This window comes from Microchirus variegatus (genome assembly GCF_963457635.1).
Source record: "Microchirus variegatus genome assembly, chromosome: 6".
NCBI classification, from domain to species: Eukaryota; Metazoa; Chordata; class Actinopteri; order Pleuronectiformes; family Soleidae; genus Microchirus; species Microchirus variegatus.
The window spans coordinates 17283740-17309375 of NC_139807.1; the positions used below are offsets into that span (position 1 = coordinate 17283740).

Below are 25636 nucleotides of genomic sequence, written 5' to 3' on the forward strand. Positions count from 1 at the left end.
TGTGACTGCAATGTATAATTGCAAAAGCATTGACTTTTGTGAACTGGCAACTTATAACAGAACACTCTGTTTCGTGGTATCTCTTTAGGTCCACCTTAAAAAAAAAAAAAAAAAGTAAAATGAAACTTAAGGGACAGGAAATGACATCAGCCACAGAGGCTACTGGGAGCTAACAGCAGTTAGCATTTGTATCCACTCGACAGATAAATCCTCTGAGGCTGGAAGTTTGTGTAGGACTCTGTGCTGCACTGTGGAGACAAGAAACATTTTTCCCGGACTTTGCGGACTTCCGATTTTCGGATACCATTTCCCTCGCCAGCACTCTTGCGTGTTTTATGGACAAATTTGTAATTTAGAATTATAGTTCATAATTTACAGTGTAGGCAAAGGTGTATATAATCGTTTCTGTATGAGAAGATGATACGCAAAGTAATATGCTGGAGTGCAAACGTTTGTGGAGTGGAGCCAATTTACTCTTTATTTAACTATTTAGATAGTTATTGACATGTATCCAGTGAAAAACCCCTGGAGCTGCACGATTTTCAGTGGAAAAAAATGTGCAATGTGAAAAGTGACACTCCGGATGAAAAACAGAATAATCACGGCAGTTCTACTCGGCTACAGTGTCTAGCTCCTTCTGTTTGATCCTCAACTTTATTGTTTTGTTTTCACACTCTAGTTCTCATCAGGATAATTGACAAACACACCAGGAACATTTTAGCAGCACGGCAGAGGCGAATTCTAACTGTTACCTACACAGCTGACAAACAAATTTAGCTACAAGCTTGTGAAGTTAGTGGGACATTTAGCAGCTAAAGCACCAGATATTTCCTTTTACCAAAGCCAAAATGACACTTGATGTTCAAGTGAAATTCACATGTTGTCTAGAACAGTGTTTCCCAAACCCACTTTTTTAAAGATGACTGTACTGTCACCACCCCATATAAATTGTGACAAAGCAAACATTTCCCAATATTTTCACAATAACATCTCTCATCAGTCGGCTCCCCGATACCTCCAGTGGACAAAGAGGTGCGAAAACACCACCTTCAGTGGCAGACTCTTTGTCTATTGGAGGAATGCAAAAGAGTAGTTGCATAGCTACGCCCTGAAAAGGTAGATGCCTTACCTATTGGAGGAATGCAAAAGGGGAGTTGCTCAGGTATAAATGTGGAGGGCTCACTTTGCTCTGGGTCTTTCTCCAGACAGGATCACTCCTGTGAAGATTGACCTTTTCCTTGCAACGAAAGTAAAAACTTGTCGGCCGGCAGAAGTTCTCTATTTCATTCTTCAACAGCAGCAGAGAAATTTCCACAACAGTAGACCGCCATACCTCACATATACTATGTGCGATAGGACCACTCTATGGGAGCTTTAATAGAATTGTTCTAAAAAGTAGATTTTTTTTTTTGATTGGTACATATTAACTTCTTTTGATCACGGCACAAGTGTTAAAGTGCATTAAATGCCGTGATGTGACACCCCTAAGAATCTGAACTCTTGAGACTTGACCGGCACCATGTTCACAGATACGAGCTGTCCATCACAGTGGTGTCCACCAATCTGCGTCATGCTTTGAAATAGGACTCATAATTTAACAAACGTGACATTGTGTTTTATTGGAAAAATTGCCGAAAACTAGCGATTGAGATCATTCACATGGTCACAGAGCAGCAGAACTCCTGCCTATAAAGACATCCAGATGGATGTCTCGTTGGTGACTCTGTCCACCACACGCTCTCCAAATCACTTTTATTGTACTGTTGTTTTAACAGTTGGTTATTTAAGGGGGATATGATGTCATCCTTCTCATCATAGTTAGTAAATTGTTCCTGTGCTTATGTTAGTGCTATTAGTAATGGTGTGTGACAGAGGTTATGGTGCTGTAATATGTTATACATGAGCTTTTCTCCCTTTTCATCTCTCTTGTCCGTAATGAGCCTGTTTTCCTGGCTTGATCCAAACTGAGATCAGGCCCAGCCAATTTTGTTTTTCATTAGTTTTTGGAAGCTAGAGTTTGGATATTTTATTCTCATGTCTTGCAGGTTTTAGGTAACATGTGGGTCATGGGTTTTCTTTCTCCCAACAGCAATAATGATTTGTTTGGAATACATGCGAGAGCTACTCTGTAGTTCGCATGAGCAGCAATGTGCACTTTGGCTGAACCGACAGCACAAACAATTCCAGCCCCGAAAAAACCTATTCTCTTTTTTCACTTCTATTTACTTTTTCACATTTTCGTGTAAATTTGGCATAAAAATTTATTTTAATTTTGTTGTCATGCGCCGTGACCATTTAAATTATGCTCGTCACACACATTTCTGTGTTGTAGACATGGCTCTACTGTCCAGATCACTCCTTTTCCAAGAGAGAATTAATAGTCAGGAGCACATGTTGACACAGATTAGCAGTGTAAGGCCACTGAACTGATAAATTCGCTCAGTGTAGCTGCATAGGTGTGAGCTCAGACAACCTATTTTCTTTCTCCTGAAAGAGAGAACTCATAATTATCAAGCTGAAATGACCCTGTGGTTAACGTGACATTTGCCAAACCACCAGTGTTTAAGTAGTTTCTGAATGTGAAAAAATTGAAATGTCAAATTTCTCTAAATGTCCCTCTGTTACTTTTTTTCTGCTCACATACACAGAAAGCAGCAGCACCACACTGCTTCATCTAAGAGACACTAATGCTTTAATTACACCACAGAAAACTAGACAAAGCACAACATTTCATCAAATCCATCCCTTTATTTTTTGTGTTATGCCGTATCCTAAACCGAAAACCAAAACATAACGATTGTGCTGGTTGAGGCGTATCGTTACGGGGAACATGACTCACCAAAGGGAGAAAAAAAAAGAACAAGGCAAACTCACCTTTCACTCACCTTCACCAGCAAAGGAAAATGTGTGAAAGGGGGTTAATCTGCACTTTTTTAACATAATCATTTTGGTTAAAAGGAGGTTTTTACCTAAATAAGCTACAGTGTAAAAGCTGACAATGACACTTCAATCTCATGACAAAATCACCACTTTAGATGTAAATGAGATGATCATACTGACATCATACACCCTTTGTTTGAAAGATTGTTGAGCAGAGAGGAAATCAGCCACTATTACAGTATCATCATTCATATCATATGATAATCAATGTCTGAAGGAGCGTCAACGCTGGTCTCAGTAGACCACGAGTAACAGGTTACTCATCCTACGTGCCATACATATATATATATTATACATTTATACTGTAAATATCAAGCCCACACTGTATATTTTCTGATAACTGTCTGTAATGTTCATTCTATATTAACATTTTTATCTGTTTTATCTTATCGTGTGAGAACAAAAACAACCTAAAAAGTTAGCGTGGCAGAGAGAAACCATCAGTTATGTCTGTGGAGAGGATGAGTCCGCTTCACTTGTTTTTATTATTATTATTGTCTCACATGCTGTTATATACAGTGTTGAAGTCAGTCCCTGTCTTTTTTTTTCTTCTGTTTTCTCCAGGTCAGCCTGCCAAATGACTCCAGCTGTGTTGAAGAGATTCTGCGGGTATGCTGCTTGTACACACACACAGTACATAAGAGTAACTGCACTGATTATCAGCTGTTTTCTGTTTGCCCACAAAGACCTTCATCTGTCTCCTGAGAGGCTGATTTAAGTAGAAAAGGACAGAGGGGAGAATGAAAAGAAAAACAGAGGAAATAAAAGGCAGCGGGAGAGAAAGAAGGAGATCTGTTGGCTCAGGTCAATGATTATACAAGTTTTTTGTTTATGCAGGGTGACCTCATGCAGAAACCTTTTCCACCATTTTCATATTCGCTCGCCTTAGTTTTCTCCCTGTCCTCATCGTTATCTGCATATCATCAGAATCACACCGAGCAGCATGTTTGTTTTCCTGCTTTGCTCCCTTTTCTCCTCCTGTCCACCGTGTCCCTTCAGAGCTGTGTCAAAACACAGAGATGTTTTTCCTGCTAATCTCCTTTCCAGTGAGAAGATCTGCAGCTATAAACACAAGGACCTTCTCTGAGTGCTTTATGTCAGGTTACCTTGTTCTCTGGCCTCCCTCTGTGTACCTCTGTCTGTTTGCTCTATCTCTTCTCTCACCTGTGTCGTAACGCTCGCTGGACAGTCTTTCCCTTTCTCTGTCTGCCTTCCCCTTTCGCGTCTCTCTCTCTCTCTCTCTCTGCCCTCTGTCATTCACCTATCTCTCCCTTTCACAAATCAATATGTTGGCCAACAGGCTGTGTGACAGATAGTGTGCTGCGAGCCGCATGAAAAGCCTTGGTCAATAATATCGGTGTGCTATTGAACTCGGTCTGATGTTCTTAGCCGTGTCAAGTGGAAAGATCAGGGAGTTCAGCGTGTGAGGTGAGGTGAATCGGAGGGGAGTCTTGTGGTTCATCTTCCCCCCTCTGTGATGTCCGAGCGCTGAGTCGGTTGTCTCAGAAACACTGTTTTGATGAGTCAAAGTGTCATAGGTATTCAGCGCACAGACAAAGCTGTTCAAAGTGGTTACAAAAGCCTCTCTAAAGGCGTTTCTGACTTGTTACGGTGCGTAGACCTCGCGACACGGTAACAGGAATCCTCTCTCCGTTATCCAAGGTTCATTTTTGTTATGCCATCTATAAGCATTTAACCTTGTCTAAACTATAAAGATGGAACCACAGCGGTCCAAGGGCAGGATGTAAACAAATCAACTTCTTTTCCTTTGTTTCCTTCTGCTCGGTCTCTTACTTCTACTTCAGGACACAGAGAGTATCTTACCTCGGTGTTCACTGAGACTGCTTCATACCTGAGAAAGTGTATCTAAATGTTGTCTATAGATCACAGAGAGCACTTGTAGATGGATACAAGGATAAGCGGCTGACCGTGTTACATGGGTCTAATCACAAATTGGAATTGTTATGAAACTTGAAAATTAGATCATGACAGTTTGCCAAAGTCTTTAATTACTTTTAGATCTATGATGTTTGACAATAATTATGTAAATCCTCACGTTCACTTCTTTACGCTGCTATGTGCATGTAAAAAACCTGTATTTCAATTTTTGAAAGTGTTACAGACAGACAGCCAGGTATTCTAAGTAATTTGTTTTAATCTTGTCAATCAATGGTTCAAATGGTGTAAATTTGCAAAATGTGTAGGCAAAGGGAAGGCAAAGGTTTTGGGGCCAGATGCCTTCTAGCATAAATGCATTGGCTATCAGCGGTTTCATTTATCTTTATTTATCTGAAAACAGCTGGAACAGAGCTTAATCAGAAATTCATCAGTTGTGGAAAAACAATCTGGTCATACATGAGGCGTCTCATCTAGGGCTCCAATCACACACATCTCATGTTGTTGGTTGGACTGTAAAGTAAAGCTGCGACAAACAAATACTTTCATAATCGATAAATATGTTGATTATTTATTGATATTTATATAGTTTTTTTTGGTTGAAAATGTCGATCAGTGTTTCCCAAACCAACATTGGTTTTGTCCACAAACCAAACTCGTCATATTAATTTATTTTTTTTTTGTTACATGGAGCAAAGAAACCAGAAAATATTCACATTTAAGAAGCTGAAAATTTTTAAAACTTGTTTTAAAGGTGCATTATGTAATAAATCTAAAGCAACTTCCTCAGAAATATATTCATATAACAAACTGAACTCAGCAACAACAACAGTACAGCCTAAATATTCGCATTAAAAAAATATTTGGCGGACCGCAAATCATGGTTTGGCATGTGGCGCCACCTACCGCCGTCTACCAATCATTGCAGTCAGTAGAGTCTCAGCTGCCGAGCAACCACGGGTTGCCAGTTACGTCTGAGCTACAATGGCTGGAGAAGACGAAACCTAAAAGACCTTGGTATTTTGAATTTGAGTGTAGTAACCGTTTTTGGCCACATTCTTACATATGGCGCCTTTAATTGTAAAAAAAATTAATTCAAAAAATGATTACTAATCATTGCAGCCCTACTTTAGTGACCGAACAGCAGATGAGTCTCCCAGTTTAATCTAAAACAATCAGCATGAACACAAACAGCGGAAATAAAGTGATCAAATGATTTGGTGTAGTTTAAAGTGAAGTAACCCTTTTATCTGTCATTCTTTCCCTTTCATCACAGACAAAAAAAAAAATTGTTTTTAGTCACCAAGAATCTTTTGTTCCTCCACAAAAAAAAATTATTATACACAAATACTTGGAAACTCCTGCAAGTTGAACACGTCCAACAAAATAGTTTTAGAGCTGACTGATTGTAAAAGACTATGTTTAAAGATTCAAAATACAGCAAAGTGAATGTGATGAGCTCACACTTTTCCAAACCGGATTTCTGTCGTATGTTTGGGTCAGTACGGTGCATGTAGATGTCACTGGTGATTACGCACTAATGAAAACATAATTAGGAATATTTCATTTGCGACAATAGATTAAAGCCCCAGTCTGACACCCTTGACCTTTGGGGGTGTAGTACAAAAAAGATGACGGATAATTGATAACAGTAGAGATAATAACGGTGACGCGTGGCTCTGTTTTAATATGACAAACGGAGCTAATCACACACAAACACAAACAGACTTTTAATTCATGCACACACACACACACACACACACACACACCATCTGGAGTTCCGCCTGTCAAAATACAGCAAATCTTCTAGGAAGGACATGATGATGTCAAAGTCATGTTGCCCAGCAACACATCACATGACTTCAAGCCAAGTGTGTTAGAGAAGGAACACACACACACACACACACACACACGGGGAAACTTCAGTGATGTAGGGCTACACAGCTCATAAACATTCCCTTACACACACACACACACACACACACACACACACACACACACACACACACACACACACACACACACACACACACACACACAGTGGAAACATGAGTCATCTGATGACTATGACTCATCCACTCCAGAGGGGTTAAATAAATGCTTGATGGAAACTGTGATGATGTCAGTGACCTTTCAAGGCCTTTGACCTGGTAATGTGCTGCTTGACCGTCAGGCGAGTGCGCACTTAATAATCTGTAATGACTATGTTTTTAATTTGTTGCAATTCATTAAGTTATTATCAATACATGTATCAGTGGGAGGGAGTGGGTAGTGATATAAATATGAACCTGATCATTTCTCATTAAAGCATTTGGCTTTTGTGAGCACATTTCCCCGAATATGCATTTCCATTCCATACAGTCCACTCATTAATTAACATATGCACTACATGCATGTGTTTAACTCCTAATCCAATCATCTACGTATAAAGACAGGAAGTTAACTGAGAGGACGCCGCTCCTCTCCTTTCTTCTTCTTTGCTCTTTTATGGCAGTTTGCATTCATAATGTTGCGTTACTCCCTCCTGCTGGATTTAATCTCGCTCCGATAATGCACTTACTGGAGCCAGCTTTTATTTTGGTAATTTAACAATTCTGCCCCGAGTTGACTCTCGGAGCAGCGATCCCCAGTGAGCCACCAGCTCCCCATGCACTTCTGAGTTTATTCTATAATTTATATTAAAGTCTTCTCTGATGGGGATGCAGCTGCGCGGCCTTGATTGAGTGCTGACTCGACGACTTCACATCTAAACTGTTGCATAAGCAGCAAATGTGCTCCACTTAAGTCATCATGGGTCCACACAAGAGCAAACTTATATCAACTGTGAGTGATGTTCTCTAGTCAGTTTGGGCTCTAGAACATTATGATTAATAATTTGCATTGATGTAATAAAAATGTATTTTGTGTGTGTGTGTGTGTGTGTGTGTGTGTGTGTGTGTGTGTGTGTGTGTGTGTGTGTGTGTGTGTGTGTGTGTGTGTGTGTGTGTGTGTGTGTGTGTGTGTGTGTGTACTTTTAGGAGATGACTCATTCCTGGCCTCCTCCTCTCACAGCCATACACACTCCTGGGAAGGCTGAGCAGACCAAGTTCCCCATCCCAAACAAGGTTAGCTCACACTATTCCACCTTAAATTGACCAACGTGAAAGCGCACTGCTCTCTCACAATAAGCCTTATTGATGCAAATTCATTTGAGCTTGATGTTTGCTTTCTCAAATATTGTTGTCACGCTCTCGACGTCTCTCTATGACTGTGTATTTGTTTGTGTAGGAGTCACTGAGTTTCAATACTACACTAAGTGGTGGCTCATTCTAACGTTAACGGCATCCTGTTATTAAAAATCCCCCAGTCTGCCATTGAGATCTGATTCATAAAATTCAAAAACAACATTCATTGCTATGATACAATCAGTGATGTGATGATTATCTAAGTACTGGAGGTGGTTACATTTTTTCCACAGAATTTTCTGAGGTGGCAGACACTATGACATTGTCATTTTACCAGAGTTATTTTCAGCAGCAGATTTTTACATCGTGCACTCATTTTAATATTAGTACAAATCCTCCTGGTCCACTGCAATCATGAAAGCTTTTCTTTTTTTCTTTTTTTTTGTAAACACCTGTGGTGCTTTTCCACTATACAGTTCTAGCTCAACTATATTCAGTTTTTTGGGGGGGTTTTCCATTAGCGATAGTCCCTGGTCCTCTTTTTAGTACCTGCTCTGGCAAGGTTCCAAGTGAGCTGAGCCGATAGTAAAAACAGACCCTCGGCCTGATTGGTCAGAGAGTGTCGTCACTGGAAGAGTCATGAACGCGACGTCCAACTCTAGAATCAAACCAAACAATCGAACTGTAGATCAGTTAAAAAGACTTAAAAATCCTGAGAATATAGTTCTATAGTAATGGAAAACAACACGCCTGATACCAGACCTCATAGAGCTGAGTCAGGCCGAGTCGTGCAAGAACTATAGTGGAAAAGTGTCACTGGTCTCTGGTGACTGCATCTTTGCTTCCTTTAGACCAGGGGCCTCAAAGTCAAAATGATCTGGGGGCCACATGAGCTTCAAGTCTGGTCAGTAGGCGGCGCTCAATTGAAGAAAAGTCCAACTATGTGGGGAAAATATTCCTGTTAAGTCTGGGTGGAAAATAGTAGCTTAAAATGATATTCCATCTTGATATCACATTTTTGATGATATTTTACATAATTTCAAAATAAAAGTGCTTGTTTTAAGATTCATATGATTCACAAAAATCATACATTTAAGCGGTGGGCCCATGGATGTATAATATGAACTGGATAGAGCTCCGCCCCCTCTGCCTTGAAGACAATTTTTGCATGGTGGCCACTGTGGGTACTGCAACAAAAAATCCCATGGAGCCCAAAAAGCAATTTTCCCATCGACCGCAATAGTAAAAGAGACGCGTGTAAAAGTGTCCACAGGACACCTCGAGACATGGACACGGGCTTTTATAAATCTTTATATTATGTATATTTAGTTCATGGAGTTTCATGTTTGAAAAACATTCCTAAAGGCCATAAAAAGCCTTGGTTTTGCATTTATTTACAAATCCATGGTTTAAAGCCGAAGTTAACGTGACGGCGGTATTCATGAAATCCGCTAGCCCACTTCATTAGCATACTCCCATCAAGGCTTTTTGCTGTTCATGTACGCGCCGAGCAAGTCGATAGCGCGGACGGCTCGTTCACATAGCCGAGAGGAATTATGGTAGTGACACTACTGCGCATGCTCTATGGGCCCCATGACCCGGAAATAAACGATGAAGTCAAAAACTTTTTTGGCATATGCGCTGGCTGAGCAGCTTCATAGGAATGAACGGAAGCGAAGGGGCGGTGCTCTATCCAGTTCATATTATACATCCATGGGTGGGCCACATGAAATCGATCGAAGGGCCTCAAGTTCGAGATGATAGCACATCAACAGTGATGCAAATAACTAGCATGACACTGCTAACTGCTAATGCTAGGTGAAAGTCGACGCACTTTATAAACTCATACTAGGAACAAAACAATTGTGCCACAGAAAGAAACAGATGGGAGTCAACAATCAGTAAAGAAACAGAAAATAAGTATCTGAGTACACCCAATACTGTAGAAGAGAGAATAGAAAACCCTTAACTTAAAAATACTAGTTTGATGATTTAACGAAGGTCCTGTTTGTTTTTAAACAGCCCCAGTTGTGTACAACTGCTCCCTTTGTCCCCCAACATTATCTATATTGAGTTTTCGAAAAATACTTTCAAAGTACATAATTCTACAGAAATGAGTGCTCTCACATCAAGGGAAATATCAGGGGCATATTGTCCAGGGTCAAATCAGCCTTCTTTCCAAGTCAGGTATTTATGAGATAACATTGAAAATTGCAATTATAATGAGCCAAAACTGCTACTTTTGAAAATGTTGAATGTTATGTCATTAACAATATGTATTTTGATTGGTTAGATAGGTACTTATTCCAAGCAAAATTGGGGGGGGGGGTTGTTTTCAGGCCTTGCTCTGGAAAAAATAAAAAAATCAATATCACTCAGTGAAATTCTGTGGCTGGTGTGAAATCTTGCATTAATGAGAAATAGGTTCAAAAAAATATCAATTCACAAAAAGGAACAAAATTATGTCTAGTGTGCAAAAAAAACCAACCTGTGAATGAAAAATAAGTGTCTATAACATGAGTGAAACAAGTGTGGCTGAAATAAAGAGAAAGTCCCACAAAACTTCATCAATGGTAATTCCATGGAAATGCAGAACCACCCACAGTTTGTTTGACAGGAGGTGTTTGAAAAGTGCAGCGCAGAAATAACAACAGTCATCAACACGGGGTGAGACGACATAAAAGCGAGGATTAAAGAAGTGCCACTTCAAAAGATTGATGACGGAAAAGTTTTTATTTCTTCTTCTTCTGCAAAAAAAAAAGTTTATGACACCTCGTAACGTAAATAGCGGGGATATATGTCACATTAAAACCAACATAAATGTTATATTCAACATTTATCTCGCAGATGGCAGCGTGCTTTTTATGATTCACTCAAGCGCACAAACACTTAATTGGCGGTGATGTCAAAAAGAAAAAAAAAACAAAAAAAACAATGTAAACACAGTGGCAGTAAATCTGAGCGAGCAGTTAATGTATTAGGGCTCTCAGCCCGCAGCTTCACACTAATCCTGCATATGAGTTTTAAGAATGAGGTGGAGTGTGGGGCCGCCTGGAGATGAGAAGATCTGAATTCTGTGTAATGGCATCGTTGTACTGCTGTGAAATCAATAATGACATCTGTTGGTTTATTCATTCACTTCGTCTCCCTCTGGCTTTCTCTCTCCCTCTCACTAGGAGTCGCAGCATGTGACCTCGGGCTACAACAGCCAGAGTAAGTTTCCCAGCGTCGACGCTCGCGCACAACACGTATGTATGAGCGCCGCGATAATTAACCCTGGAGAGGGCATAAAGGCTGAGCCACCCAGAAGAGCTGTGAGGGGGGGTGGGGGAGCAGCTGATGTTCAGATAAATTCATGGCCACGGGAGGATGAGAGTAAACATTTGCTTTCATCTGTATGCGTGCATCCGACAAACAAGATTACACACAAATATCTCCGCTTGTTTGTCTGATTGACTCAGTGGTTTTTTATCAATTTAAATAAAAAAAAAATCTCAGTGAAAAGATAGAGATTAATTGTCTGTCATTCATGGACAATAACACATTTATTAGCTCCTAACGTCCAGAGTGGAAGGATTTACGACACATTAATGCTTAATGTGCAGCTGTTTTTTATAGTTTTGACTGATCAGTTAAGATAATTGATTATATATTGATAACAAATTAAATGTTCCCTAATGCTTAACTCACATATGAGTTCTGACTCACAGTGCAGGCATCATATCATCAAAGTGTCCAGTGATTTTTATTTAATCCCATCCCCAGACATTTCTCTACTGGATCTTTTTTTTTTTTTTTTTTTTTATCTCTCTGGTATGAAGAGAAAAAAATAAAACCCAACCAGAATATAAAACACAGTGAAAGGCCTCAGTTCTAGTAGGTATGTATCATCATTTGGGGAATGAATAATGACCACTAGTTTTGTCAGGAAGCACATTTCACATGGAGTTTTATTTTCGAGGGACGTTTGGGTTTACCCCAACTGCTGTTACCAAAGAGAAACACACACACACACACACACACACACACACATTTTAGTAGCAGTAGAGATGAGTGTCATGTTTTCTTGTTTGACAATATACACTTGTACAGAGATTTAAGTTTGGCTCCTTGTCAAACACACACACACACTGACCAAGACACACATAATAGTGATACATGAATGTCCCCTCTCGTGTTGCAGAGCGATGTAGTATATCAACTAACAAGCCCACTGCTAAACCACCAACTGCACCGCAGAAGTCGTAAGTAACTTTTTTTTTTCTTTCTTCTCTGTTACACACACACACATACACACACACACACACACACACACAGAATTACTGACCCACTGCTGCTGCTGCGTTTGCCTCAAGGTAAAATTAAGCTCGGATTCTTGGATGAAATTCACTGCTGGCAGTAGGGAAAAAAAAAAAAAAAAAAGATTGTGTGGATCAGAGCAGGAAAAGTGCAGCTACATTAATTTAATGTGAGCCAGGAGCACATTGCTTCGTCTCTGGGTGCAGCTCGCTCCACTCGCACAGCTTTTACGGCAGGATTCATAGCACGATGACATTGGAAGGCAGGCAGAAATCTCAGCGTGAACATCAGCCTCACAACCCTCATTTATCCACTGCTTGGCCACAAAACAAGCGCTGTGATTTTGGAGAGTGACAGTTTGATCCAATTTTTAAAGATAACAATCTACGTGAGCCAATGACACCAGTCGATAATGCATTATCGGATTGTTATTATACCTATTGTTACATAGAGTGGGTCAAAAACAGTATTCTTTTCTAGCTGAACAACATATCTGATATTTGAAAATTTCACTTGAACTGAGCAGCTGAAACTTAACTCACCAGAATTTAGTAGCTCAGAAAATATATATACATATATATATATATATATATACATATATATATATGCACATACATATATATATATATACACAAACATATATATATATATATACATACATATAAACATACATATATATACATACATATACTTACAAACATACATACATATATATATATATACATACAAATATATATACATACATATACATATACATATACATACATATACATATATAGTAACACTGTAGATTAGGGAACACATATTCACCATTAACTAGGTGCTCACTAACATGCATATAAATAGCATACTAGCCCTTTATTAGTAAATATTAAGCATGTATTAACACATTATTTAGGAAAATTCATGTTGTAATAGAAGTAGAATAAGGTTATGTAGAATAAGGTGTTAATACGTGCTTAAAGATTACTAATAAAGGGCTAGTATGCTACTTATGTTAGTAAGCACCTAGTTAATGGTGATTATGTGTTCCCTAATCTAAAGTGTTACCATATACATACAGTATATGGATGGAAAGATGGATAGATATACAATCATTTCCAAAACCTTGGCAAGTGAGACTCCCCCCTCTCTTTTTGGCAGCTTCTTTGCAGTGATGTTCATTGTAATATTTATACATTTGATAAAAGTCTAATTCATATAAGGGGGAAAAAAAGGAGAGAAAATGCTGCAGCACAGTTTCAGAAACAGGCTTTTGAAATTAAAAAAGACTCGTTGGCCCCAAAAAATATGATGCAAAACCCCTGCAAGTGAAGAAAAAGTCACGGCAGCCTTTGGTTAGCATTAATTCAGCTAGATGGTTTGATTAAACTTTCAGGTCGACGTGTAAACTCTCATTTCCTACTTAATTATATCTCCATTATAATGATGTTTGCAGGAGCTGCACTGCTTTTCTGTGGCTTATTACTCTCTTTTACTTTTAAAGTCGTTGAGCCCATTTCTTTTCATTACTATTGTACAAAGCCTGAGGTGTAATTTTTCTCCCATCATGTATTCAAGCATAAATGCTACTTTGTTTATTAGGGTGAAATAATTGTTATTGGCTACAAACAATGCCTGGTTTACTGCAGCCATTAGGCTGCTCTCTGTTTTTACTGTGATGCTCAACAGCATAAAATGTTCAGGATAATGAATAGGTCGGCCTCGTCTTATTCAGGAGTAATTGTCCCGCTGAAGCTAATTGCTATATGTTTTGTTGAATGTTTACCATGTCTGACCATTACAGGAAACTCACCCAACAGTAATCCCTCTCAAATAGGCTCTGTACCTTAATGCCACATTAGGAATAAATCTGAGGGAAAGATTTTCATTAGAGCAGAGACTGGAGAGCATACTGAAGCTTCCTGCTCCACGGGTTTTATTACACTCTCATCCGACGCATAATGTTCAGACGAGAGCATGAATGTAGCCGAGCAGAATAAGTGAGTAAGACTCTCTTCTTGTCAAGCCAGCTTTTGAGTTTTGTCAGTGTGGTTCACTGACCTGCCAAGACACAACAACACAGAGGAACCCTTAAAACGGCTATCTTGTTTTGTTTTTAACTGACCACAGCACTGCTGCTGCTGCTGCTGCTGGATTAGATTCTCATCTTGGAACAAACTCCCGAGATCCTGCATCCGAGATAGAGACACTCGGGCTACGTTCGGTTTATCATGCTGACTCACATCCAGGTTCTTTTGATGGGACTCAGATGTTATTTTTTTGTTTTCCCAGGGCTGTGTACACACAAATCTGATCATCAGTTCCCATTTTCAAATCAGATATGTGTCACCTCAGTTCACCATGTGGTCGATGAAGTGAAAACAATCATTTTAGTCTTTTTGACAAATTTATTAGACCACCTGTCATAAAAACATAAATATTTTAGAAATATTTCAAAAACTTGTTTACAATTAAAAATGTTATTGTTTTGGTAATTTGGTAAATAAACTGAATCCATCTTTTTATAGACAGATTTCAGCCGGCTCACTGGGCCTCTCTGAGAAATTATTATGATTATAACATTCAACCCACTAAAACTAATTAGCTATAATTTGACATAATAATGTGCTTTATTTATTTTTTTAATGTTTTTTTGTGTAAAACAATAAATTAGAAAATCCATGGATAACAATAATAATTATATTTTAGTGTTAAAAATATCATTTCAATCAAGCACTTCTACAAACTGGTGTATAAACCATTACAGAAACATAAACAATTATTGTGATGATTATCAAACATTGGGTGGTGGTCTAATACATTGTTAAGCACTGTATGTGGCAAAATAATATTCTTCAATATAATTTCTTCAATATATCAAAGGTTTAATAAACAATTTGGCCACATGGCGGCGTAGCGGCTAGTATTGCCGCCTTACGGCAAAACAGCCCAGGTTCATGACCCAGTGATGACCGTGTCTCGACTCTATAAAACAGAGGACTTCTGCACTCACCACTCCCTTTTCGGCATAAAAATGTCGTTCATCTTCATTTGCATAGTAAACGTCTACTTCAAAATATGAAATGCCTGCTCTATAGCTGCTTCTTTTTCTGTTCGGGTTACTCTGGAAATATTCTCCGGTAAGAGCCTCGCCTTAAGTACAGATAAAAGGCTTTTTGTAAGGCTAAAGCAAAACCAACAATGGAGGAGAGTGTCGTTCCTCCAGTGCTAAATGTCACTCACACATTCACATCAACTGCTTGAATATACTGTAGGTGCATCTTATCTCACATACCTCCAGCTTCACATTCACCACCATCAAATCTGATCTGTAATGAATCACATTTGAATGGGATGTGAACAATGTAGTAGCTAATCAGAACATAGCTTTACACCGAGAAGGTGACAGGGTCAGCTGACCATGTGGATGATGATCGTCGTTAAGCAACGGGTCAGAGAACGATCATCAATTGGTCGGGGTGTCACGATCCCCACTGAAAATGGAATATCGATCGAGGCGACGTCACGATCTCGACCTTCGAAAGCAAACGTGGAATCGAGGATTTAATCACGAATCCTAGTGTGACGTCCTGAGAGGGGGAAAAAAACACACTCTGCACAGGCTACACAGACTACATGTTACCTCCTCCCGCTAACCTGAAGCTGCTGCCAACTAATAGTAACCATGGAAACTGCTGATTTCGGGCGACACATGGACCAAACTCGAACCGCCTCCTGCTTCTCTGAAATCACCGGTGTGAGTTTTGTCAACGACGACAAGAAAACCACAATATGCAGGCGATGTAAGGCAGACCCATCTGTGCTAAAACAGAGAATAAAAAGATCCAGCATCTAATCAGGACTTTGAAATCGAAAATCAAATCGAATCAAGGATTTGGAGAATCGTGACACCCCTATCAATTAGTGGTTTGAATGTAATGTTTTTAAGGCTTACATTATATGCCATTTCGGACAAGAACTTTTCCAAAATATTGATTGTATGTTATAAATACACAATATGAGTATAATATGAATTGATAATTGTATGCAAAGCTAATGAGCAAATGTAGGAAGACCTGTAAAGTGTGTTCAAATGTGCATGTTTTTGCAGACAGCTGCAGAATAATGAGCCACAGCAGGTGGTGTTCCAACAATATCCATCCCATTCCCTGTTTGTTTTTTTTGTATCTGTGTCTCCCAGCTGCATATGTCTTAAGGCAAAGGCCAGCTCAATCAGTATGATATTTCCCTTCTTTCGTTTAATTTCAGCAATGTCTGGGAGGAAATTCTTCACTAATTGACAAAGGAGAAAAAAAGTGAAGATCAGAAAATGAAATGATTATAATTTGGTGCAGCTTTTAAAATTATTTGAATCATATTGTGCCTCATAGTTTTGTCCTAACGGCCGTTATTTGGGTCCCCCACACCCTGACTCACTGGGAACTGGTGCCGTTGGGTGATGTTATTGCAGAAGTCGATCACTGAGCGCCACAGTGGAGCAAAGAATATGATGAGTAAGTGGACAGCCAAATGTCCACATTTAAAAAAAAAAAAAAGGACAGCAAACGCCGTGAGCTGGTGTAAATACATTAGCATTGATTTGGACAGAGAGACACTCACTGACAGGGGCTTTGTTTGTCCTGCAGCCAGCAGAGATTATAATATACTTTTTTTTTTTTTTGCAGTCTGAGTGCATCTGAAGTTCTCTCGCAGAGTTGTGTTGTGATTCATTAGTTGCTTCAGAAAACATTAACATCCTCCCCCAAACAAACGTTCACAAGTGGAAATGAAGTCTCCATTTTATGTTGTCGGCTAAGAGCATCTGCACCTATTGTAAGAACGCGATGCTGTCTCAGCTCCGTGTCATCCGTGCATTAGTCCATAACTCATTTGTATCTGACTGCATCTGTTCTCGTAGATGCTTTTGCTCTCTGTTGCATTTAATTCCCCCCCCACACACACACACACACACACACACCACCACCTCCATGTTTCCTTTCAGTCTCTCTCCCGGTCTCTCTCTCCTTCTGTCTTCTCTTCCCCATCATTATCATCTCCATCTCACTCGCTATCTCCCTCTCTCCATCTGTCCCCTTCTTATGAAATAAAGTATGAATCCATTATTCATTCATTCAAACATATCTATCATCACTGCATGCTGCACTGTGCCCCTTATCTGCAGAGCCTTTTTCTCATTGTGTTTCAGTTATTCAAGACTCATATGGTCTCTTCTGAAAACAGCACAACACTGGGGAGTGTTACACTGACATGAGTGGATCGTGTGGCAGTAAAAATCCCTTCAGGGGGTTCTCCCTGTCATAACAATAGCAGTGCGGGCTTAAAATAACAGTAGTTTGTGTGGAAGGTTTATATAAAGCAATAAAACAAGGGAACTTGCCAATGCACAGTACATAAATACGGAATAATTTGTGTGATAAAGAGCAGGTGATGCTATGAGGGAGGTCATGTTATCGACGTTGTCATTTATATCTTTGTCATAGCCCGTACACAGCTATATTGTTAGAGTTTGATCTCTAGCACCGGGAGAGTAAAACAAACACGACTAATAGAGGCCTCTCATTCCAGTTAGAAGCCCGTAAAAAAAAAAAAATATCCACACACACAGCCCGAGAGGCTGATCTCAGTGGAGCATGTCCTCCGTGTTTCCAAGGGAATTCTTGGCCGCAGGTCAGCAGTTGACAGACAGAACGTTTTCCATGTGAAAAAACAATCTGGAAACACTCTCCAAGCTCTAAAAAGCTGAACATCTGGCGTGCAGCAAAGGGCCCCCGTCCACTGACCACTGCCTCACTCGCTGACATGTAATGCCGTGTAGTTAAAACACTTGCCAGAAAACCTTCTTCAATCGTAACTCGTCACGTGCAAACCCTAATATGAGCAGACGCAGGGTCTCGGCCGCAATAACACGTGTCCCTTTGTATCTGTGTAGCATGTTGGAGGACGACCTGAAGATCAGCAGCGACGAGGAAGAAGCCGAACAACAGGTGAGCCTCCGTCTGCACACCGTCCGTCTGTTTACAGTGTGTATCACTCATATATGCACATTAGTTCTCAGGCCCAGCTTCTCCTCCTCTCTGTCCCTCAATCATTCACCTGTTCACATACATGACATTAATTTCACACCTGTGATTCCTTCGTGTCCAGAAATCAATTTAAACGTATGTCTCTGTAGGCTTCCATTCGCCACTCATCCCTCTTCTCATTTACCATTCCATCAGTTGATCCAAGGAGCCAATCACTCTCAATCAGTTTCTTTTATACGGCTACCATCTCCATTAAATGCTTAACCCTTCCAGACCCACGTGTTTCTCCACGATCCCATTTATCTCCATTGAGTCTCTTATTACCATGAAAAATGAATGTAGTGTTTATGTCGTCTTTTTCAAAAAAGGAATTAAATGAAACCGTGTCAGTGACAGTGACAAAACCTACACAATGACAGTCTGAATCTAAATCTACTGACATCTAAATGTCAGTAGTTTACAAAAGTATCAGAACCTGCAACTAACACAACATCAACATCAATTATCTGCAGCCTTTTTACTCCTGGAAAACAAATGACTCAGCAAAAGCGCTGAGGCATTGCAACCTGATATGATACAGGGCATTTATTTATATGTGGATATTAAGCAAGGTACACCAGTCAGTTCATGTGCAGGCCTCCACTAAACTGATCAACTTACACACTCTATGCAGGTACCTGGCATTAATAAACTGGACAAAAGATGGAAAAAATATACCTTCACATCTTCACATTTTAATTTGAGGCCACACGGTTGGCGTAGTAGTCAGCGCTCTTGCCTTTGCAGCAAGGAGACCAGGGATCGAGTTTGCATGTTCTCCCCGTGTGTGTCTGGGTTTTCGCAGATGAATTATTGTCTTGATATATACACATCTTACTCTGCAAACTGAAGAGAACATATTTGTTACTCAGAGAGCTGCACAATAATCACACATTAATCCTTTTAAATATGTTAGTTTTTTTTATTACAAAAATCGCAATTGCATTTCCTGTCAAAATAATCGCAATTACATATTAATTCAAAATCGTTCAGCCCTAAATGGACGTCAACATGTCTCATGTGTATGTGCAAGAAAACTAATTGTTATTGTGTAATGATTAATAAACTGTATGTTTTAAAGGCATATTCACCAAAGCCATATTTACTTAAGGCTGTGTATGTGGTTTATTAAATCCTAATCGTAGTTTGATTGTTTATACACTAGATATCTGTGTGTTCATAGGTGATATGGCACCAACCCAAGAAAAATTACATCTTTTCTTATCTTATGGGACAAAAATATTCCAGTTAAATGTTTAGAAAGAAGTTGTTAAAGGTTGAAGTGTAACAGCTTGTACATTGCTGTACAAATACTGTAGAAAAGGAAAGGGCTGCTCTTTCTTACAAGTGCCTCTCAACTACCTGCTGCTTGTGAGAGCATCTTGTCGTGTTGGGAGTTTACACTCACAGGTTGAAGTGCAAACGTTGTTGCGTCAGAGTGGTTGCTTTCTCATAAATTAGGTTTCCTCCACTGAGGATCTGTGCTTGACTGTGGAGAGGACATGAAGAAGTAAGGTACAAAAGAGTAAAACAGCTGATGATAACAGAGAGGATTAGTTTTCTACCTTCGAGACTTTGACCATGTATGGAACAGCTGAAGGCTGCTGAAGAAGAAGTGGTTCATTCATCGCTCAATGATGCATTATTACTACTATGGCATAGTATGAAGCTAAGAAATGAAAAACAAGAAAGAAAATCCCACCACAAGATCTGTTTTGTTATGTTTGGACCTTTCACTTAGATCTTCCTACGGATATAATGGAGTTCAGTTTAAATCAGCGGTTGTGTTACACTGTTAGACAGTCATTTAAAAAAAAAAAAAGTAATTATTGATGACACATTGTCTATCTAATAGTATTTCATTTTCCAAAAACAACCCGACCACAGCAATATTTACAAAGCTTAAAGTTTTCAAGCACAGAATTTTATTCAATGCGTTCATTTTTCCCGACGTGACAGCAGAGAGAGGCCATTAAAACACAGCGAGCAAACTATTTATAAGAAATTAAACTGAACTCAAAGCGTCCTCCTGCTCCACAAGGACTTAAAGGGGACATATTATGCAAAATCAACTTTTTAATCATTTTAATGCTTATATTTGGGACTCTGGAGGCCCTATCTATCCAGTATCCGTATAGCGAGAGGCATCGAGTACAGTGTTGAGTAGATGATGCCCAAATGCTCTGTGGGGAATCTTTTTTTTGATAGATATAATTGTCTCCGTGATATATAATAGAGAAGACCTGCGCGTCTCCCTGAATCAGTGTATTTAATTATATAGGATTATAGCTGCAGGCGCCGCTATTACAGTTGGTCTGCAAGTGCTTAATGAAGGTGTCGTTACAGCAGATCCCCGTCAGCATTCAATCTGTCAAAATGACGGACAGCCTTCAGATTTTTCCGTCACGGTAGAAAATCAATGACACAGAATCGTCAGTTAACGTGACCCCAGGTTTAAATCTACATATTCTTTGAGTACCTCACTTACTTCTGGACCCGCTTGAAACAGAGTTGTGGCTCGACCTAGTAAATGGACATTGTTGTGAGACAGTGAGAGGAATGAATCATTTAGAATTTTTAATTGTCATTAAAATGATTCATTTTTTTTTACCTATTTTTCGCAGTTTTATGCTCCTTCATAGTATTTTCGTGTCACTCACTGCTCTAAGGCTGAGTCTCACATCAGGGGGTGATGCATCCGGGTTGCTTTATATCCACAGGGGGGGGTTCCGGCTCATTTAGCTCCATGTCCATAGAGTGAGGAGGCTGGCTTTGTCATTTCTGGACACTTTGCATATGAGCTGTGCAGTTGTGCTGCTCTTCTCTTCTCTTCTTGTTTTTTTTTTGTTAGTATTAAAAGAAGCACGGTGGCCCTCTCCCTCTCTCTCTCTCTCTCTGCTAATCATCATCATGCACTAATGATGCCACCGATGAGTTCAAAGCAGTCTGTGGGGGTCACACAGCTGCCCCTCTCCCACTGTGCACACTGATATCAGCACTCAACAAAGAGTCCATGAGATATTTTCTGTTAATGAAAAGATAGTGATTCCTCTCATTCCCTTTTAACTGGCCTTCTGATTGTATAATTACCATGATGGCAGATATTATAATTATAAACGATGGCAGGTCATTTATAGTGGTGTTAGTTATTATAATTATGCTGGAAGTAGCTCTGTTAATTACAGATATTTAGTGTGCATTCAGAATTATAGCAAGTGGCTTCTTTAATCATAGTGCTTCTATATAATTACACTGAGTATTAGGATGAATAGACATGATAAAATAGGATACACTTCATTCTTCTGCTTTGTCTCTCATAATCTCACTTTTCAGTCAATAATTTTTCTTTCTTCCTTTGTTTGCTGCTCTATCACAATGCTGTTATCGCTCCTCAAAGGCGTCTCCGTGTTGAGTTTTCACTTCTTTTCTCATTTGAACTGTTTTATATTCTGTAAAACTGAAATATTTGTGCCGACTCATCTGAAACTGAAAGACGAGTTTATTCAACGGGATTTGATCCTGTGCACTTCAAACACACATTACAACACGTAACTGTCTTTACTGTTGTGATAGAAATGTGTATTTCTGAGTTAACCTAGGCATAAAAATGGATTGGCGACCTCGAGTGTCATGAAAGGCGCCTCCAAATATAATGCATTATTATTATTATTATTATTATTATTATTATTATTAATAAGATATGAAGAATAATTATTTTTTTCCCTTTTTCCAGTTCTAGCTCAGCTCAGCTCGACTAGTGATAGTACCTGGTGCTTTTTTTAGTAACTGCTCCGGCGAGGTTTCAAGCAAGCTGAGCTTGAATGTGACATCGACATGACTGCCGGCCACTGATTGGTCAGAGTGTCGAAGAGTCATGAGCCCGACGTCCGACATAAGAATCAGACCGAACAATGCTGAACTGTAGATCACTTAAAAAGACTTAAAAAACCTGAAAACCTGCGTTAATTTAGTAAAGGAGGTTTCTAAAATCTCAATATTTAATAGAGAAGTCTGGTGTACTTAGCGAAAGTTGGCGATCGTTAGCCGAATTTTAGTTCAGTGACTGCTGGAAGTACTGAACGACTCGGTGGATAAATCTTTTAAATGAACTGATTCTAATGATTCAGTACAACTGAAAACAACTGGTTTGCTCATTACCAGTTTGTGTCATTTATAAAACATTTTGTGCAGCCGTGCTATGATGACCCCACCAATGTTGCAGCTGATTATCAGTGCCGATATAGTCACAAATGAATATCGGCTCCAAATATCGCTTATTGGCCTCCTTGACTTCTAATTATCGGTATCAGTATCATCCTGCAGGAAGTTCTTAACAATTCTGTAAACAAATCTTTTTAATTAACTTAAGTTTGTGTCGAGTATAATGTCACGGCAGTTTCGTGCAACCGTGCTATGACGACCCCGTCCACGTTGGGGAGGTTCTATAGTCATGGAAAAACAACGTGCCTGAAACCAAACTGAGTAGAGTAGAGCCGAGTAGTGCTAGAACTACATAATGGAAAAGTGGCATTAGTGAACCTACAAAATAAGTTTGATATACATCTTTAGCGAGGGTTGAAAATGAACTCTGTCAAAGCAGCTAGCTAAGCTGTTGTGTTGCAGCTGATCAGTGAACAGCTGTAGCAGACTATTAAGATTTGCATTTGCTAACAAAGAAATATCATAACGTTTGTTTAAAAAATCTAATTTAGTTTTGGGGCCTTGTTGCTACACTCTCGTGAACACTTCAGAAAACACTCGTCACATCCATTTCACCGTGTCTTTACCAAACTGTGTTCAACTGCATCTGTGGAAAAGTGTTGAGGAAAAAACAACCTCAAATGTATGTAGTCAGATGATCAAAGGGGTTTTTTAAAAAGCAAACTGAAACTACAACACAAACATCCATCACTGTTCTTATGCAGAGTTTCCGACTCAGTGTTGACCTGCTGCGATTTTGCTTTTCCTCTGTAATGACAGTTTGTTGTGAACGTCTCAGCTCATCTTCAAACAAAGAAGATCTTTCGAGCTCATGGTCAGGCACACCTCTGTGTTTGTCTGTGTCACTGCCTTTGAGATGAGCCAGCAAAAAATGTTGTTTTAGAGAGGCATTAAATAAGAAAAACTAACAATGTTACTTCTGACTCTGAGATTAACCTGCAGTTAAGACGTAAACACACACAAAGGACAATTGTGTGTGTGTGTGTGAACATGTCCGTCTCTCCAGCCCATATTTACCCTCTCCCTGTAATTTCACTGTGGCGTCCATATCTGTCATTTCGGATGACTGTGAAAGACAGAGAAGGAATGAGATTAACATAAACAGAGAGCGAGAGAAGTTAGACGGGAGGAAAACAAAGTGAATAAGTCAGTGGGATAAAGAGGGAAAGAGAAAGACAGAGACAGATGAGGCCGATAACGCGGAGAAGATGCAAAGATAAAGAAAACAAGAGTGAGTGAGAGACAAAGAGATGGAGTGAATTCATCGTGGAGTCTCTTCTCATCTCGCCTCAGTGTTTTTTTTTTCCCCTGTTCATGCTGTTAACAGGCTTATAGCAAATGACTGCACGGTGCATTATCCAGCTTTTATCGCCTGAAGTAAAGCACGGCAACACAAACACGTTCATAATCACACGGACAGACATGTTAAGTATGTTTTACACACATGCGTCCACATACATATGTAAGCACATACAGTGTTTGAGCAGACTCATAAACTACTCACAAGCATTTATGCCAGCAACATGAACACATTCCGACAATCTCTCTTTCTCTGTTCCACACACACACACGCACACACACGCACACACACGCACACACACACACACACACACACACACTGTCATTAGTATGCTGTGGCACAGTGCTGTGAGGGCAGCAGAAGAGTATGATGAATATGTTTTTGGCACAGAGCAAAAGAGATGGAGCAGAGAAGGGAATTGAAAGGAGGAGGAGAGGAAGGAGGGATGAGAGGAAAAGGGGGAAGAAAATGAAAGACGGAAAAGAAGAGAGAGAGATGTTCCTAATGACTTTAGAAACTGACAGAAAAACAGCAACCCAATTACCTCTGCAGCACTGTCCTTTGTCTCTGTATCTCCCTGCATTCTCCTCTTTGCTCCGTGATGACAGATCACCTTGGTCAGAGCAAAGTCAAGCTTAAAAGCTCTGTCTTTATATAAAGGCAGAGGTGCAGCTGCTTCAAAACAAAAATGTACACCACTCCAGAGACCACGGTCACGACTCCTACACTCAAGTTTCATGCATTGTTTATGCGCTGTTCTTTTAACATAAGACAAGGAAAACTTGAATATAAGTTGGAATGTTTGGACTTGAATGTTTGGACTAATGATCACAACATAAGCTGTTTATAAAAATGGATAGAGTATTCTGGTTGCACAAGAAACTATCATTGTGAAGCCTCCTGATTTGACCAGCACTATGTCAGTTTTTGCATTTGGAAATGTCAATCACATTGATGTCCACTCATATGTGCCGTACTTTATCTATTTTCCTCTAAATGGGAACACCATTTACAGAATTGACATCACGTACTATTGAGGAAAACTACCGATTGAGGCCATTGACTCCTCACTTTAACTAGACTATCAACCAAGTTTAAAATAAGCACATTTTTAGTGTTCTTTTTGGAACCAGTGACGTCGCCCCCTGGTGTCCAACTGTAACTTCAGTCCTACTTCCTGGGCTTCACCTTTCAAACTGAGGACTACATACATTTTTATATAAATGGCCTGTATTTATGTATATAGTGCTTTTCTAGTCTTGATGACCACTCAAAGCTGCTTTACACTACAGTTTTGACATTCACCCATTCACTCACACGTTCATACAGCACATCTATATTTTTCTATTATGTCAGCATGTAGACTAGCGGAGCCGGGAATCAAACCCACAACCTTCGAGTTGAACGACGACTCTACCACTGAGCTACTATTGCCCAAACAATAACCATATAACAGGACATTGGTGTCATTTGGTTTATGTGCCATGTGTGCACATAAATAAACAACATACACCATATTATTACTGATAGTGTTGTGGTGTTGGTAAGACTTTAGATTAGGGAACACATATAACTTTATTGTAAATGTAAATGTAAATGTACTTTATTTATACAGCCCTTTACAACAATCCTTTTGGTGATCCAAAGTGCTTTACAAGAAATAAATAAATAAAGAGGAAACAAATAAAAGTAATTAAAAACAATAAAATAGTGCAAAATAAAATAAGATAGAATCAGATAAAAGATAAGAA

The 25636-nt window shown here is 39.4% G+C and overlaps 1 protein-coding gene across 1 annotated transcript in view; it reads left to right on the forward strand.

Moving 5' to 3' along the window:
* The window catches only part of aff2 (AF4/FMR2 family, member 2), a gene marked incomplete at both ends in the record, with an annotated part of 166634 nt that overhangs the window by 98776 nt on the left and 42222 nt on the right, over positions 1 to 25636 (forward strand). Inside the window, 5 exons of the mRNA XM_083891494.1 lie at positions 3505 to 3549; positions 7854 to 7940; positions 11177 to 11213; positions 12184 to 12244; positions 18232 to 18286. Coding sequence (XP_083747620.1) covers positions 3505 to 3549; positions 7854 to 7940; positions 11177 to 11213; positions 12184 to 12244; positions 18232 to 18286 — 285 coding nt within the window. The remainder of the gene's footprint in view (positions 1 to 3504; positions 3550 to 7853; positions 7941 to 11176; positions 11214 to 12183; positions 12245 to 18231; positions 18287 to 25636) is intronic.